The 15,668-nt window shown below is 29.6% G+C and overlaps 4 protein-coding genes across 9 annotated transcripts; 2 read left to right on the top strand and 2 right to left on the bottom strand.

Moving 5' to 3' along the window:
* Positions 1 to 127: 127 nt before the first annotated feature.
* LOC105428945 (activating signal cointegrator 1) lies at positions 128 to 3,938 on the top strand. Its single transcript, XM_011641566.2, has 10 exons — positions 128 to 397; positions 463 to 575; positions 656 to 765; positions 1,208 to 1,325; positions 1,424 to 1,688; positions 1,757 to 2,045; positions 2,142 to 2,302; positions 2,398 to 2,519; positions 2,588 to 2,779; positions 2,854 to 3,938. The coding sequence occupies exons 1-10, from the start codon at positions 330 to 332 to the stop codon at positions 2,925 to 2,927; spliced, it is 1,512 nt and encodes a 503-aa protein (XP_011639868.2). The 5' UTR covers positions 128 to 329; the 3' UTR covers positions 2,928 to 3,938.
* On the bottom strand, positions 3,418 to 8,127 carry tamo (PUB and ZnF_RBZ domain-containing protein tamozhennic). Its single transcript, XM_011641553.3, has 6 exons — positions 7,962 to 8,127; positions 7,834 to 7,890; positions 7,463 to 7,603; positions 7,189 to 7,388; positions 6,921 to 7,100; positions 3,418 to 6,405 (listed from the first exon to the last, which is right to left on the bottom strand). The coding sequence occupies exons 3-6, from the start codon at positions 7,593 to 7,595 to the stop codon at positions 5,038 to 5,040; spliced, it is 1,881 nt and encodes a 626-aa protein (XP_011639855.2). The 5' UTR covers positions 7,596 to 7,603; positions 7,834 to 7,890; positions 7,962 to 8,127; the 3' UTR covers positions 3,418 to 5,037.
* Positions 8,128 to 8,348: 221 nt separating this feature from the next.
* On the bottom strand, positions 8,349 to 12,316 carry LOC105428881 (DET1- and DDB1-associated protein 1). 6 transcript variants are annotated; one of them, XM_011641498.3, is made up of 5 exons: positions 11,711 to 12,316; positions 11,490 to 11,554; positions 10,962 to 11,100; positions 10,820 to 10,881; positions 8,349 to 9,440 (listed from the first exon to the last, which is right to left on the bottom strand). In XM_011641498.3, the coding sequence occupies exons 2-5, from the start codon at positions 11,496 to 11,498 to the stop codon at positions 9,333 to 9,335; spliced, it is 318 nt and encodes a 105-aa protein (XP_011639800.2). In that variant the 5' UTR covers positions 11,499 to 11,554; positions 11,711 to 12,316; the 3' UTR covers positions 8,349 to 9,332. The 6 variants fall into 6 exon arrangements, with proteins under 6 accessions (XP_011639800.2, XP_011639773.1, XP_011639816.1 ...); XM_089080122.1 differs by lacking the exon at positions 8,349 to 9,440 and adding an exon at positions 10,347 to 10,687 and having other exon boundaries at positions 10,789 to 10,881; positions 11,490 to 11,507; XM_011641530.3 differs by lacking the exon at positions 8,349 to 9,440 and adding an exon at positions 10,347 to 10,690 and having other exon boundaries at positions 10,791 to 10,881; positions 11,490 to 11,507.
* LOC105428928 (TBC1 domain family member 31) lies at positions 12,316 to 15,274 on the top strand. Its single transcript, XM_089080110.1, is given in 4 exon segments — positions 12,316 to 13,819; positions 13,822 to 14,332; positions 14,405 to 14,631; positions 14,765 to 15,274. Coding segments are annotated over 4 exon segments (2,451 nt in total). The 5' UTR covers positions 12,316 to 12,402; the 3' UTR covers positions 15,061 to 15,274.
* The last annotated feature ends 394 nt before the right edge of the window (positions 15,275 to 15,668 follow it).

Raw genomic sequence — 15,668 nt, 5'->3', positions numbered from 1 at the left:
AATCCGGCTTAGTAACAATCATAGTCAACAAATCTTGCGTCCGATTGGTGCATTCTTTTAAATCTAAAAATGTGCTCCAATTAAATGCAGAAAATCACTAACTACGGTTGTCACAAAACTGGATTAATAGGTGCGATCCACTTGGTGCTATAAATGTTTCAAAGCAATTTTTGATTGATCAATTCATAATATTTTTTTTGTTCTGATTGGTTAATCAACAAATGTTTCGAGGTATTTGTAGCAGCAAGTGGATCGCACCCAAAGTCGCCGTGTAAACGTAGTCATTATTGGCATTTGTCACGTCGTTTATTCGTCATTATTTAAGAAGCATGGAGAAGTGGTTACAAGAAAAGTTATCTGAGATCTTATACTTTCCGATTGAGGACAGTTTAGTCCAGTAAGTACAAGTAGATAATGAAAATCTTATAATTACTTGCATAATGCTGTGCAATGCTTGTGCAGGTCTATTTTGCATATAGAAAATGAGAGAGATTTAGACGATTTCTTTGCAACTTTATTGGATAATGAGGATCCAAAACATAGACAATTTGTAACGGAATTAAAGAAGAAACATGGTAAGTTTCGATAATCTGAAATTTTGAAAAATATTACTGATTGTTAATAAATTATTATATAATTCTATATCACATTCTAGCTTCTTATAACAATCAAGTTAGATATAAGAAAACAAATGATAATAACGATGTTCCCAAGAAACAAAATGACAAGAAAAAGGGGAAGGGAAAAGGAAAAGAAAACATTCAGGTACATATTTTATTATTTTTCCAAGATTATATAATAAATAAATTATAAGACAACTATTAAAAAATTATTGAGTACTTTGTATATCATTTTGTCAGCAAAATGTTGGCAAACTAGCAACAGATTTAATCAGAAAATGTTAGCAGACTGACTTCATCTGAGATCTCATTCTGCTTACATTCTGTTGACAGAATCTGTTGACAGAATCTGTTGACATTCTGTGTCAGCAGACTGGCAGTAGAAATCTAGTAGATTCTGTCATCAAATTATGTTGCGCAGATCCTGCTCGATTTCTGCTGCCAATCTGCTGGCACAGAATGTCAACAGTTCTGTCAGGTTTTTGGCAGCAGTTTGCTAACATTCAGATATTACAGAATCTATTAGCAATCTGTTGATTTTCTAGCAGAAATTAATAATAGACTTTGTGCATAATCTGTCTTTTCAGGCTTGGCTATCAGGGCAGGTACAAGAGTCCATAAAACCTGAGATAAAGCCTGAGAAGATAGAAAAGAAGAAAAGTACATTTGTTAATTTATTATCACATGGAAATATTCTTTTAAAAGGTATCTAATATGTCTAATATCTATAATAAATTTGTGCAAACAATATATAAAGAAAAATATTTTGTATAAATTTTTTTTTGTATAAATAATGCTTTTAGGTAGACATAAATGTGATTGTGAAGCAAGTAAACATCAATTAATTAACAATTGTCTTAATTGTGGAAGAATAGTCTGTCTACAAGAAGGTCCGGGTCCATGTTTGTTTTGTGGAGAACTTGTTTGTTCTCCAGAACAAGTAGTACCTCGAAGTAACACTAAACAGATTGAAAATTTGAATACTAAACTAATGGACCAAAAGCCAAACAAAACTCTTGAAGATTCGCTTAAACAAAGAGATAAACTTCTTGAATTTGATCGCAATAGGTATGTTACATCTGAAGATTAGGCATTGATTAATCATCATCCTCATAAAATTAATTTATATTTTATAGTGCCCGTCGTACTAAAGTTATTGATGATGAGTCAGATTATTATCAATCAAATAGCATCTGGCTTTCCCATGAGGAACGTAAGAAATTAAAAAAACAAGAAGAAGAAATGCAATCCCGCAAGCATGCGTCACGTTTAGATAGGAAGGTTGCTATAGATTTTATGGGAAGAGTAGTAGTTGATGAAGATCAAGCCATCAATTTGCAATTCGAAAATCTTGATAAAACGATACCATATAGCAATTTTGAAAATTCGAATATCTGTCCAACAATAGAATTTGATTGTCCAACAGTAAGATAGCAAATCAAGATAAATTATATTGAATATTTATTTATATTATTAAACGATCATACATTCTTCATTATACATTATTATTATTGTATTCAGTTTGTTGAGATGGGAATATCTAAAACAAGTAACAAAGAAAATCATATATGGGACACAGAAGGTAGAATACAGGATAAAGAATATTTGGAAATGTTTGATCAAGGTTTGTGCTTGAGCATGCATCAGCCTTATGCATCTTTGTTGGTGGCAGGAATAAAAATGTAAGTAGCATATATACACATACACATATACACACACATCCATCTAAAAATAATTCAAGTAATTAAAATAACTAACATTATTTTCTCATTATCAGTCACGAAGGTAGAAATTGGTATTCTTCACACAGAGGAAGATTGTGGATAGCATCAGCTGCTAAAATACCTTCCTCTGAAGAGATATCTGAGTTAAAGCATAATTATCGTGTGTTGAAAAGTGGTCAGTAAAAAATATTTATTTTAAATTACTTATCTTATCCTTAACTTAATTTATCATGATAATTCCAGAAAAAATTGTGTTTCCTGAGAACTATCCTACAGGTTGCTTATTAGGGTGTGTAACAGTGACTGATGTTTTACCTCAAAAAGAATATAGAAAATTATATCCAGAAGGAGAAAGTGATAGTCCATATGTTTTTATCTGTGAGAATCCTTACATGCTACCAATACATTTCCCTATAAAAGGAAAACATAAAATTTGTAAGTAAAAATACCAATAATTTCTACTATGTGTAATTAATATATTATCAACTAAGTTCCATTGTATGTTGCAGATAAAATGGATAAGAAGATTCATCAAGCTGCTTCGAAATGTTTAGAAAAAGCCATGAAAATAGCTGATAATTAATATTTTCATATTCTGCATTATTTTTCTCTTTGCCAAATAAAATAATTTTTTGCAAGATATATATATATATATATATATATATGTGTTTATTTGCATAAATAATTTAAATATACATGCATTCTATTAAAAATATCTGGTTAAAATTATCTGGTTTTTATACAAAAGTGATTCTAATAAAAATTTTACATAAATATAATATGCATGTTACATTAAATTTGTTATTTCTATACAACAGATTGTTATTTAATTTATATATAAATTCTATGAGATATCGAGATATAACCATTTATGCTTTTCATTGCTTATTCTGTTTACCATACTTTACCATACTCGTATCTTTTGTTGATGAAAAAATATCAATTTTATTATAGCTGTGATATCAAACTTTTATAAACGTATTAAAAGTTAATACCTTCTCTCGCGTGAGACAGCGTATTTCTGAAATACATCTTGTTTAAGAGAAGCGAAGAACGAGGGTTACTGTACTAAATTTTCATTTTTCAAAAATGCCAATCGTCTTATTTTATTAATATCTCAGTGTGTTGTCTATATAAGCTTCAATATCGTTATAAATTTTTCTTTTATCTTTACGCATTAAATTAGGCTAAACTAGTACACTCAACAAAATCCTCTCATTTATACGCTGTTAATTAATAAACAAAAGCAGGATAGTGAAACAAATTAGAGTACATTAGCTCAAACATCCTTATGAATCTCTTTCTATTGAGCAAAATTTTTCATTATCTCTCAAAACATTTTACATTAAACTAATTGATTACATACATGTATTATTTTGTGCAATGTCGACAAACTTATAAAAACGCAATATCTTACGTATATACTAAGTTATATATACATTCAACAGTCGAAAACAATATTAAATAAGACAAAACAAATGTTGCAGAGATATGTTAACAAAGTATTTAATAAGCAAATCGTATTTGTAATGACTTGATGAATAAGGAATGTATGAATAAATAAGTATTTGTGTGATTAATATTTTTAAATAAATAGCTACTTCTAGATGATTTCAATACACAATAATATAGACGTTGTTGTATCGATAAAATTTCATCACAAACTATAATAGAATGCACTCTCAATTAAATTCTTGTTATATTTATAATGATCTTTCTTTCTAATAATATAGTACAATATGTATTATTATAATAGTTACAACAATAATCTGCAACCAACGGTGCAATAATTTTATTCTTAATACATTCTGATAAAGTTTTAACATTCTTGTTTTTACAGCAAACGCCTAATTTGTTTCCAGAGAACTCGTTAGAAACACTCCGTCAGTTTGTAACATTGCATAAACTATCATTTGCAAATCGAAGAAAAGTTCTCTTTCTATTAATTCATTTTTTAAATAATTTTGTTGATCATGGCATTTATACAATTTATTCATTATGATAACAACGCCTAATTTTTTAATTTGTTGCAATATACTTTTTGGAAACTAAATCGATCTATTTGAAAGGAGCAGAATCTGTTTCTCAAATTTTAAGCAATCATCTAAATTATAAAATAAATTGCACAATTACAAAGGAAATATAAATGTATAAAGACAAACATATAATAAAATACTTTTTGAGTAAGTAATGTCCCAGCGTTTTATGCATTTTCCAATTAATCTCGGTAACATTAATTTTATAAACTTTGGCCTAATATTTGATTAAATTTCTTTAATGACAAGCTGTCAAATGTTATAATAATACTAATAGTTATGACGTATAATATATAATTCCAATATCTATTCAATACTCCTCAATAGGCCATAACACAACAATACTAATACAAAGCTAAAAAAAGTCATTATATTAAAAGATTTTTTTATTCCACATGATAATTTTAAATAAATATCTTTGTACCTTCTCTATGTAAATTAGAATCCATTTGCGTTATAAACATATTATGTCTCTAAGTTTTTCTGTATTCATGTTTCATTTTAGGTCGTTGAAAAAAGAGTCGTGTTGTACACACACACACATACGATGCATTCGGTCAATAATTTCATATCTTACAGGCAATATTATACCTTTGCGCAAACCGCAAATTGTCAAGTGTGCGAGAATCTTTTCTTTCGCGAAGAGTTTCAGTCTGTTTATATGTAGGTCGGAGAATCTTTCAGACTGGTATGACAAGCATCACAGATAGAAACATTTTTTTCGTTTACCAATGTGCATTTTGGACATTCCTTGCCGCCACTGGCAAGTGGTTTGTCCTCGTTCCCTTTGCATCTCGACTTTGCGCACATTTCACAGATATCTCGGTCGGGCGTATTCAAATACGTACATGTGGCGCAATTCCATCTCTTTTCGCTTTCCTCTTCCTCCTTTTCTTTTCTTATTTGCGCGATATCGAGATTTTTAAAAGAATCCGCAATCTTTGCTATCTGATCCGAAGATTTGTGCGTGCGTGGAATCGGTAAAATTTGACTGTTGTGCTTCTTATCCCTATTGTATGCGTCGATATATTTATTCGAATCCGACAAGTCGAAAGATGAGGATTTCTTCTTGAAAGGCAGAATATCCTGATGATTCTTACCATTTCCTTCGGGCGAATCAATCTCATTCGTTTCAATCCTGCTTCCATTTCTCTTCTTCTCAAACTTGTGTGCGCTATATTTGTCTTCATTCTCTGCTTGCCTGAGCGTCTTGTGTTTGGACGCGCGAATAGAATCTAGCTCCTTTTTACGCTGTAATATATCATCTCGATCATCGAGATCTTTGTAATAACCTAAGCTTTCGAGATTTTTGTAAACAAAATCCCATGTATCATAATCGTCTCTTCCAGCGTTGGAATTTGATCTGCTAGCGGTTTTTCTATCAGTTTTGCCATGTTCCACGTAATGATCGCCATCGCTTGACTGTCGTCTGTAAAAGTCTACCTCATCTAAATCCGATATTCGATGGGGCATAGATTTGCGGAAAGCATGAGCTTTATCATAATTCGCAACAGACGCCGGTACATCAAGTTCTATTAGTCTACCAGTCGGCACTCGGGCTGCATATGCCGGTAACGTGGCACAATATGGATTTGGTTGCATGCTGTTACTGTAAAATTTGTTCCCATGAGAGGACAAGCAACCGTAACTGGCGCAACAATTAATGAAATCGTGATTAACCGGTTGATAATATCGATAGTTAGCTGGTATTGCCATGTTCGTTGCGTCTTCGATACGCCGGTAATCCGTTTGACAGGTTGACGGCATCGTCGCGCTGTAATTGGCATGCACGATATGATGATAGGGTAGGTGCAATGGCACAACGTCTATGCCCGTTTGTTGTGGATAGAAATCCTTATAATTATCTGCCTTTGCACGATTTTGATGCACTTTCTCAAGAAAACGATAATTTAGCGCTCGAATAGCTTGCTCCGGCGTACCAACGTGATTTTCACGAAATTCCAGCACCTCTAGCCAAGAAATGGTATAATTCTGTGATACGCTTTCCCATATCTGTTTCAAGATCTATAATTTTAAAAGCAACTTTATACTTTATCACAGGTGTACTAAATTTGCATTTTGAATTGCATGACTGGATTACATTATTTATTTAATTGAATAATTGATTGCATTGATCATTTCTCATTATCTGGAGAATAGAATGAGAAGGAGAATAGAATATCAAGGCTGGAGAAGAAAACGAATGAAGAAATTAGAGGCAAGATGGATGCGGAGAGACACGGTAGTGGACAGAATTAAGAGAAGGACTCAAATGGTTTGATCATTTACTGAGAATGCAAGATGAAAGATGACCAAAACAAATATACAAGTGGAGACCCCCCAGGAAGAAAGAAGAGGGATAGACCTTGACGTTCCTGGAACGAGGACATCAAACATGAAGAATAGGAACGTGGATGAAAAGCTGGCCCAGGATCGAGTAGCTTGGCGGAGGGAAATGGGAATGCAGTGCTAAACTGCTACCTGGGTGTAATACACCAAGACCCATTATATATATATATATATATATCGTTTCTCATTACCTGACATTCCACAAAAGCTACAATAGCATCCCTACTGACATTTGAAACCTTATCTGGATCGATCGGTCCTTCCAAAGTCAATATACCCAAACCAGTATGCTTATAGCCCATCTGTTCAAACATTAACTCGGCGCCTATTAAATTTGCCTCTACTTCATGTTTGTAATAACCACTGTACGTCTAAAACAATTTCACATATCAAACGATATTTTAATAACAAAATTAACAATAACAAGATTAATAACAAAATTATTTTTTCAAAAGTTACCCTCACTATCCTATATTCTTTCCGCCAAGGCTGAGCTAAAAGATTAGCTGCATATAATGAAATTGCACTCCAAGCAGTTGCTGCTCTATATCCACTGAAATCTGTTACCGTTGCTGCTGATCTATGCAAAATATCTGCTGTTTCTTGAAATACATACTTATTCTCATTAGGTACTAAGCAAAGGTATTCTTTTATAAAGCCTAAAATTTATATAATAGAACATGAAACGCACATATGTAGAAAGAGAGATTGACATCAGATAATTATATATTACCTTCTAATTTATGTCGTTGCTGTAGCTTCAAAGGACTATCATCTGTTTGCAAGTACACCAGATGACTCTGCTCCAATTTCATACTAATCTCTTGTAATCTGTCTTTACCTCTCATTATTACATCATTCGCCATTTTTGTCCCTTTAATAATAGTAAGAAAAATTTATAACAGTTTGTAATTAATTGTAATTGACAATTAAGTTGTTAAATGCTACACAAGGCTGTAGAAATTTAACAAACATTGTTGCCTGAAGTTCTGTTTTAGAAAATTTTGATAATCATTATTCTCTTAAAGTTTCTCTTCTGACAAGATGTAATAGTTAACATGTTACTTAAAAATAAGCAGCGTTTACACCATAAAGGTCACAAACCTTCTAGAAATCTGATTTTCGAGCAGATTCCCGATTCAAACTACGACTAGCTCCAACCTAAAAATAAATCCTATATTTAGTAACGGAATCACGATCTTCTGTAAATAGGCCAATAGTTTTGTCATTACTTGACGTGCGGTGTGATCTCCCATTTCAAAACGTAAGTTATCGAACCATCAGTTTGATGCCATCAATTTAAACTACGCGTGTCTCTACATCGCTCCATAAACAGTAAATATTTTTTGCAAGATTTTTTTTTTGGTTATGTTCGCATTACATCATGCACAGAATGCGCAAGGACACGAGATACGAGATGCATCTTCAAATTCTTCTTGTACTATATGCATGTAACACCGCCAGGTGGAAATTGATCGAAACCTTGACCGCACAAATTTTAAAAATAAGCAGAAGATATATTTCCGAATGTGACATTTAACACAATTATACAGGGATTCCTATTTTTCAAAGTAACCAGTGTAATGCAGTCTACATCATACATAAAAAGAGACAAGATATTATTAATAATAATGTTTATTTATTTTCATTTTATATTAATGTTTGTGTTCAAAAATTATGTTTATAATTATGTATAATCACAAATATATATATATGTCTACTGAAAAACAAGCAAAATAATATATTTATAACACGCTCAGTGAAATACAAATCCAATTATCATGTTTCATCATTGATATTATTGTACATAGATATATTGCAACGAAATAAAACTAAAATGAATGACATAAAAAATATATTTGAATTATTTATATTCAGAAGTACAATAATTATCATTGAGAAACATAATTGAAATTTAATTTATGTACTAATTTCTTATTAACATTTTCTCGAAATATAATAGAAGATATAATCCTATGTAAAAAATTTACAAATTTGTCTTACAACAAAATAAATTCTCTATAAATAACTTGAAATAATAATGAGTTATTTTGCAAATATGTATGCTTTTTTAAGTAAATTTTACTTTTCTCAGTAATAAATAATTCCTACAAAGAATGATGCAATATAAATAGTACAACAATTATCTTTTTCATTTACAATTGATATATTAAGTGAAAAATTTAACATATCCATAACAATTGATGACGAATGGACATTTAAAATATATCACCATAATATCTCATTTCACATATCATATTTCAATATTTACATTAATTAATTAAATCAAAACCAAGAAAAGAATAAATTTACTAAAAGACATTATTAAAATGGCATATATCTTGACTGCAGTCCATTTGACATTTAAAATACTTTAGAACGTAAAATTCTTTGTCTTGATTGATTCAGGCTTTGTCTTGATGGATTCAAACTATTCAAAGCTTGGTACCAAATGGACTGCAGCTTCTATTTCCCCGTATATTTAAGCAATAACATGGCATTGTACCATGAATATGTCCATTTGTGAATAACTGATTTATATAATATACAATTATCAATTATTCAAGAATATACGAATATTCATATGAAAAGTGTAACATATTTTAAAGGCTGTTATTCAGATCAAGACGTGGCCTTTTACTGCGCACTGTAGATGCATCATCCTGGGAGTCACCATTGGTAGATAAGAACTCTCTTTTTCTATCGGCGTTCTATAGAGTATATTTCATATTTGTTAAATTTGAAAAATAAAAATTTGTATATTAAATTTATATATTAAAAATATATCACAACATTTGATAAAAATTACAGTATAACCAGTATAAGTTTATTCCATGTTGGTATTCTTTATTTCTGTGTCTATGTCACTCATAATCATTCAGATTTGTTTGCCAATCTAATAGAAATATGGTAATATCCCTATCATAAACAATAATGTAATCATTTTTTTATTTTTACAAATTTTCATAATGCATATCACTCTGGATCTGATTGACTGACAAAGAATAACGACCTACTTTCTTTCATGGAGCAAACATACTGTTTCTACTGAGATAAAAATATTTAACAATATTTAGTTATTAAAATTAATATTCATAGTTGATTTTTATATTTAAAACCATCTTAAGTATCTTCTTAAGATGTTATTAACCAATCACAGAATATAGCATATTAAGACATTAGTAAGTATTACTATACTGTATATTATATTGTTTTATCTATAATATATTATAAAATGATAAGGCACCTCACTAAATACTAATAAATGTTCTTTGTATATTTATACATTTTACTTTTATACTTTGTACATTTATATATTTATATATTAAAACAATATTAAATATAGAAAAATAAGAGAAAAGTAATAAAGAGAAAAATAGAAAAATAGAAAAATTTTCCTTTAACAAATTTTAAAAAATTAATAAGAAGATAAAAATCATCAGAAGGAATATCAGCATTTTTTAAAAGAAAAAAAAAAATAATAATTTTAAGAAGTTTTGAAGAATTTATTCCTAGACAAATTATACAACAAAATCTAATTTAAATAAATCTATTAAGAAAATAAAACAGGCAAAATATAATAAAAAAATATTTGTTACAAAACATTCGTCAAAAAGTTACAAAACATCATAGTTTATTTAAAAAGAAAAGAATATAAAGATATATTATATTCACCAAATAGAAAAGTATAAATTTGGATGATTCCATGATTAAAAATATTTTATTTTTGAAAAGAAGAAAGGATTTTAAGTTGATTGGCAATTATCTATTGGATAAATTTTCATACTTGGCTAATTAGATTCATAAAATCAAATTATTGATTATTAATATAAAGCTAAATATTAATTTTACTTGTCTTCTAATTTTTCAATGAAAGTATCTTATAGTTTATCCAACTCAAAATCCATTATTTTTTTAAATTGAAAATTTATTGTAATTCCGATTTATCCTATAAGAATACCTAAAAAATAATATTTCTATTAGGTGACGTTATTTGGCACAAATTTTTATTTTAGTAATTTTTTTCATAGTGTCTTATCATTTTGTAGATATATACATACATTCTAACTGCTTTTTTACTGCTTTTTACCTTCTTATCCCATTGTTGATGAAGATACCTCAATAAAATAGTAGTCTTTTCAGTAACTATAACTGTAAATATAAAGAAATTAGATAAAAATTAGACAAAAATTATATAAATATATCATCAATACACCATAACATATATTTACTTTGTTCGGAAGGATAGTCTTTAGTAGGAAGATATACCGATGGTCTCTTGACACATGTTCGATTTCCATTATCAGTATGAAAATTTGCAAAATTGTTTTCATCATGCGATGGGAGGCCCTTTAGAAATTCAGCAACAGACTTCAAAAAAATATTCATAAAAAGCTCATGTAGTAGGAAAATTCGACAATATTAAATTATACATTCAGCTATTAATAAGCTTTATAAAGAAAGCATTAGAGAGACTCAGATAATAAAATATATCTTGTTTAATATAAACATCCTTCGCACATACAAAATCTAAAGTGTGGTATGCAATACACAAGATCGGTAAGAAAAATAAAAGAATTACAATTTACAGTTTGTCCATTTCTCTTACCATTATAAATAGATTATTCGTTGGCTATGGGAGTCGAAATTATTCACATAGAAAAGGACTTTCCGGCGACAGTATCGATACGAAAACGAAAGGGAGTAGCATCGTTTGTCGAAAAGTCATAGAATACCACGTGCAATGAGAAGGCACTCACCAAAGTCATTTGATGCCTCTTGCGTTACGGTAAAACCGTACCAGTAAACACGTGAAAGAGATTAGCTATATATACAACGGAGTTAAACAATTTCGCATCTTTTTGGAGAGAGAAGGGAAGAGAGAAAGAGAAATAATTTCATCATATTAAATAAGAAAAATACGGGTATGCATATATATCTATTATTTAACAAATAAATTTACTCTCGGTTAATCTATTACCATCCTTAGATTGGGTCCTGTATTACCATTTGACATAACACGTAAACTAGCGTTGTCGCACGTTACCACGGTTACTGCGTTCGGTTTTGCGAATCTGAGACACCTCGCTCTTTTATCACGAAAATTCTTCGACAATTCGCATCTTTTTGCCACATGTCATTTCAGCTGCACTTGGTATTAGCTGCATTTCCAAAGCAAAGATCCGAGGCTCCTCGATCCATCTTGGATTCAAAGGCCAAGCTCATAGAGATGATGCTATCTTAAGCGCCGAAATTTAAATCAGTGACTGCATTTAGTATTTCATTCGCTTATTAAACAATTAGCAATTAAATGTGATATATACAGTTGACAATTATGTTGTCATGTGATCTATACGAAGAAGCTTAAGACATCACCATGGATCAAAGAAGTATAACTTGAAGAGTGAGGGGAAAAAAACCACATTAATCGATCAGATTTAGATTTATTTTCACATCTCGTGGTAATTTAATATGATGGTGATTTAATATTGCTGCTTTTTGTAAAAAAAATGTATCGTCTGATTTAGAAGAGACGTTATTTCGTACAATTGAGAAGGATTATGACAATGGACAGAGTAATGAAAATATAGAACCAACGAATCAAAAGAAATCTTTAAAAAAATTATACTGAATAATTCGTTAATTTTTGCTGTTTATCTACATATTTCTATCATGTACACTTGCAGCTGGAAGGAATTGATTAAAAATAATGACAGTTATAAGTATGAACCTAAAGCCATTGAAAAACAACACTGTGCAACCAGAGTATGTTTTGTGCAAATGGCTTTTGATCATGACGAGGAATGCTTGATTGTAACAGATACTAAAGGATACTTACATTGTGTCGAGTTGTTTGAGAATCCATGTTATAAGATATTAGGAAAGATTGGACGAGCTACTTTTTTAGCATTTAATCCTATATACACAGGGGAGATACTAATAGGACTTGATACAGGTGATATAAAGATTTGGAAGCTTCATACAAATATCGATGAGTTTTGTTTATTATCCGGTCATAAATTAGCACCAATACATGTTTCCTTTTACAAACAACATTGTCTGACAAGTTCTCGAAACGAAGTGATAATATGGGATCTACAATCCTATAGCAAAGGTCATCAATTGAAAGTTAAAGTACAAAATGTTATAATCAAGAAAGCTGCCTTTTCAAATGCGGGTCACATTGTTGTGTTATATCATAATGACACTATGCAAGCTTGGACATTTAAACAGTTGCATAAGGACACCAAAATTGATACAAAAATATTTGGAACACGTTATATCAAAGATTTTGTCTTTACAAAAGATGGAAGAGCTATGATAATGGCTGGTGCAAGAAACATACTTATTCTTAATACATATGATTGGAGTTTATTAAAGAAACTATGTTTGCCTAAGAATTTTGTTGAAGCTAAACAATTATCCGTTGTTCCATGGCCTTTGGATGGTGGAGCGAATAAAATCCTTGCATTTCTATCTTCGAATTGCGTTCTTCAATTTTGTGACATAAACGCATCAGTCTTTCTTGAAACGCCTATTCTTATTAGTAAAATTAAAAAGTTTATAATTTCGTCTGCTGGTAAATATATAGCACACATAGATCAGGAAGGTTGTTTATATATAACATATGTAAACAAAATAATTTCAAAAAAATGTCTTCAACCTGACAAGCCATTAGAATTACATAGAATATCCGCGCACAAAATAAGCGATCATTTGGAATGTATTAGACAAAGCATAAAACGAGAATTAAATATGAAACGATTAATGTGTATTTTAAAAGAATTCGGAGAATATCCGGAAAAATATCGTACATTAATTTGGTCTACTATTTTAAAGTTGCCAGGTAATAAAAATGCTTATATTGCCTTGGCAAGTAAGGTAACGCGTGGAAAGTTTGCATCAAATACTTTAAAAAACTTTCCCTTAGCAGACAAAAGTAAGGCATCATTGTTAGCCATGACAATGAATTGCTTGCTGCAATGGTGTCCTCTATTGATACAAAGTCCATTTCTTCCCAATTTGATTTTTCCATTTCTTATGGCATTTCAGGTATCTTTTCTTATGGTTCAAATAGAATTTTATTTGCTTAAAAGGCATTAAAGATACTAAAATATATTTATCCATTTCAGAAAGATCCTCTACTTGCCTTTGAATTGATTTTAAGTATATTATTAAATTATTGCCAAAAGTGGTTTGAATATCATCCTTTGCCACCATTGAATATTTTGGGGATTATTGAAAATATTTTTCTAGAAGCTGATCCCATATTACTAAACCTTTTTTGCGAATATGGAATTACAAGTAGTGAATATGCATGGCCATTACTTCAAACAGCAATGAGTGAAGTATTATCGGGAGATGAATGGTTGATTTTATGGGATCATTTAATATCTTTTCAAAAGCCTTCTCTATTGTTAATGTGTGTCGCTGCATACAGCATCTCTTTAAGAGAAAATATAATTTCATTAATAAAGTCATCTGGAGATATTAAAACACTCTACAGCACTCAAAGCCATATTAGAGCCAAAGATTTATTAAAAATTGCGAGAAGATTAGATCGAGAAATATCAAAACGATTGCATCCTGATTGTTACTTAAAGTAATAGACAAAACATAATATCAAGAAATTAATTACACTTTAGGATATTAATGATTAATATTATTATTTCAGGGATAAACTGTTGCAATTGAATCATAGTGGACCCTATCTTTCTTTTATATCCAAAGAATATCCAAAATTCCTTATCGAAAATTTCAATATTGCAGATTTGGAAAAATTAAAAATGCAAGAACAAAATTTGCACAAGTATCGTAAAATTACAGATTTGCTTGAAAAGAGGAGATTACATGCAGAAACCAAGGCTTTTGCAAAGCAAATTCATGAAACAAGAATGAATGGTAAAATGATATAAAAATTTTTATATCTTTTTCTTTTATATTCTTTATAATCTAATCTCAATAATATTTTAAATTTGAATTACAATTTAGTTTATAAATATTTTAAACAATTAATTAGTTGCTTATATTTCAGAAGTACAAAAATGCTTTCAAGATCATGTTAATGATCTAAATTGGGAATGGGAAACATTCTTACCAAATATAGAAAAAGATCAATTTCGTTATCACTTGTGTAAAAATTCTGATTTGCCAATTGAAAAAATGCAAAAATGTAAATGCATGAGTAGAGAAGATATAAGTCCAAATTTTGAAGATACCAATTCAAAAAATTATAAAAAGTTGCAGCAAGATGTAACAAAACTCGAGTATGAAGTAGAAAATTTCTTGGATTCGTTGAGATTTCATAGATCAGAATCTAAAATCAATTAAAACTATTTTTATAATGCAAAAATCATTTAAGATTTCTGTTCGCTTTTCGTCATTATTATCTCAGATTATGATGTTAGAAGCGAGAAAATATATAATAAAAATTCTTGCGAGATATATCAAAATGGAAATATATTTCAATAAAGCAATACAAGCGGTTTGTAAAACATATCGAAAACTTTCCTTTTGTTTTATTAATAAATAATATATAAACAAGTTTGGAAATGAATTTTGTATAATTAAAAACGAAATGAGTTAAGTTCATAGCTATAACAACTGCAACCAATATACAGAAATTATTTAGCCCCCTTCCCCGCATAAAAAGACAATTTTCACTATATTTTATAAGATTATTAATAACTATTAATTGCAAATGTTTTAAAAAATATTTCTATTTAAATATATTTTGCAAGAATTTATTTCTGGCACAATCCGAAATAGTGATGTGTAAACAGAGGCTTTAATTTGAAAATCTACAAAAAAAAAATCACTAAATTCAGACAAAATGAAATATTTTGATTTGTAATATGTATATATATATATATATATATATATATATATATATATATGTATATTTTAAAAATTATTTGTATATTTTTTACAAATGTGTT

The sequence above is a fragment of the Pogonomyrmex barbatus genome, unplaced genomic scaffold (genome assembly GCF_055798465.1).
Source record: "Pogonomyrmex barbatus isolate J1 unplaced genomic scaffold, ASM5579846v1 scaffold3, whole genome shotgun sequence".
NCBI lineage: Eukaryota > Metazoa > Arthropoda > Insecta > Hymenoptera > Formicidae > Pogonomyrmex > Pogonomyrmex barbatus.
The sequence above is the reverse complement of the archived record's forward strand: the minus strand, read 5'-3'. Positions and strand labels throughout refer to the sequence as shown.

What these genes read in the sequence shown, in the direction of transcription:
- LOC105428881 (XM_011641471.3), bottom strand. Translation starts at nt 11,746, where the DNA reads ATGTCAAATGGTAATACAGGACCCAATCTAAGGATG. An exon ending in CAGGACCCAATCTAAGGATG is followed by an intron (nt 11,101 to 11,710) that starts GTAATAGATTAA and finishes ATTTTTTTGAAG; the next exon opens with TCTGTTGCTGAATTTCTAAA. An exon ending in ATCAACAATGGGATAAGAAG is followed by an intron (nt 9,441 to 10,819) that starts GTAAAAAGCAGT and finishes TATACTCTATAG; the next exon opens with AACGCCGATAGAAAAAGAGA.
- tamo (XM_011641553.3), bottom strand. Translation starts at nt 7,595, where the DNA reads ATGGCGAATGATGTAATAATGAGAGGTAAAGACAGATTACAAGAGATT. An exon ending in AAGAATATAGGATAGTGAGG is followed by an intron (nt 7,101 to 7,188) that starts GTAACTTTTGAA and finishes AAATTGTTTTAG; the next exon opens with ACGTACAGTGGTTATTACAA. An exon ending in TAGCTTTTGTGGAATGTCAG is followed by an intron (nt 6,406 to 6,920) that starts GTAATGAGAAAC and finishes TTAAAATTATAG; the next exon opens with ATCTTGAAACAGATATGGGA.
- LOC105428945 (XM_011641566.2), top strand. Translation starts at nt 330, where the DNA reads ATGGAGAAGTGGTTACAAGAAAAGTTATCTGAGATCTTATACTTTCCG. An exon ending in AAGGAAAAGAAAACATTCAG is followed by an intron (nt 766 to 1,207) that starts GTACATATTTTA and finishes CTGTCTTTTCAG; the next exon opens with GCTTGGCTATCAGGGCAGGT. An exon ending in TTATCGTGTGTTGAAAAGTG is followed by an intron (nt 2,520 to 2,587) that starts GTCAGTAAAAAA and finishes TGATAATTCCAG; the next exon opens with AAAAAATTGTGTTTCCTGAG.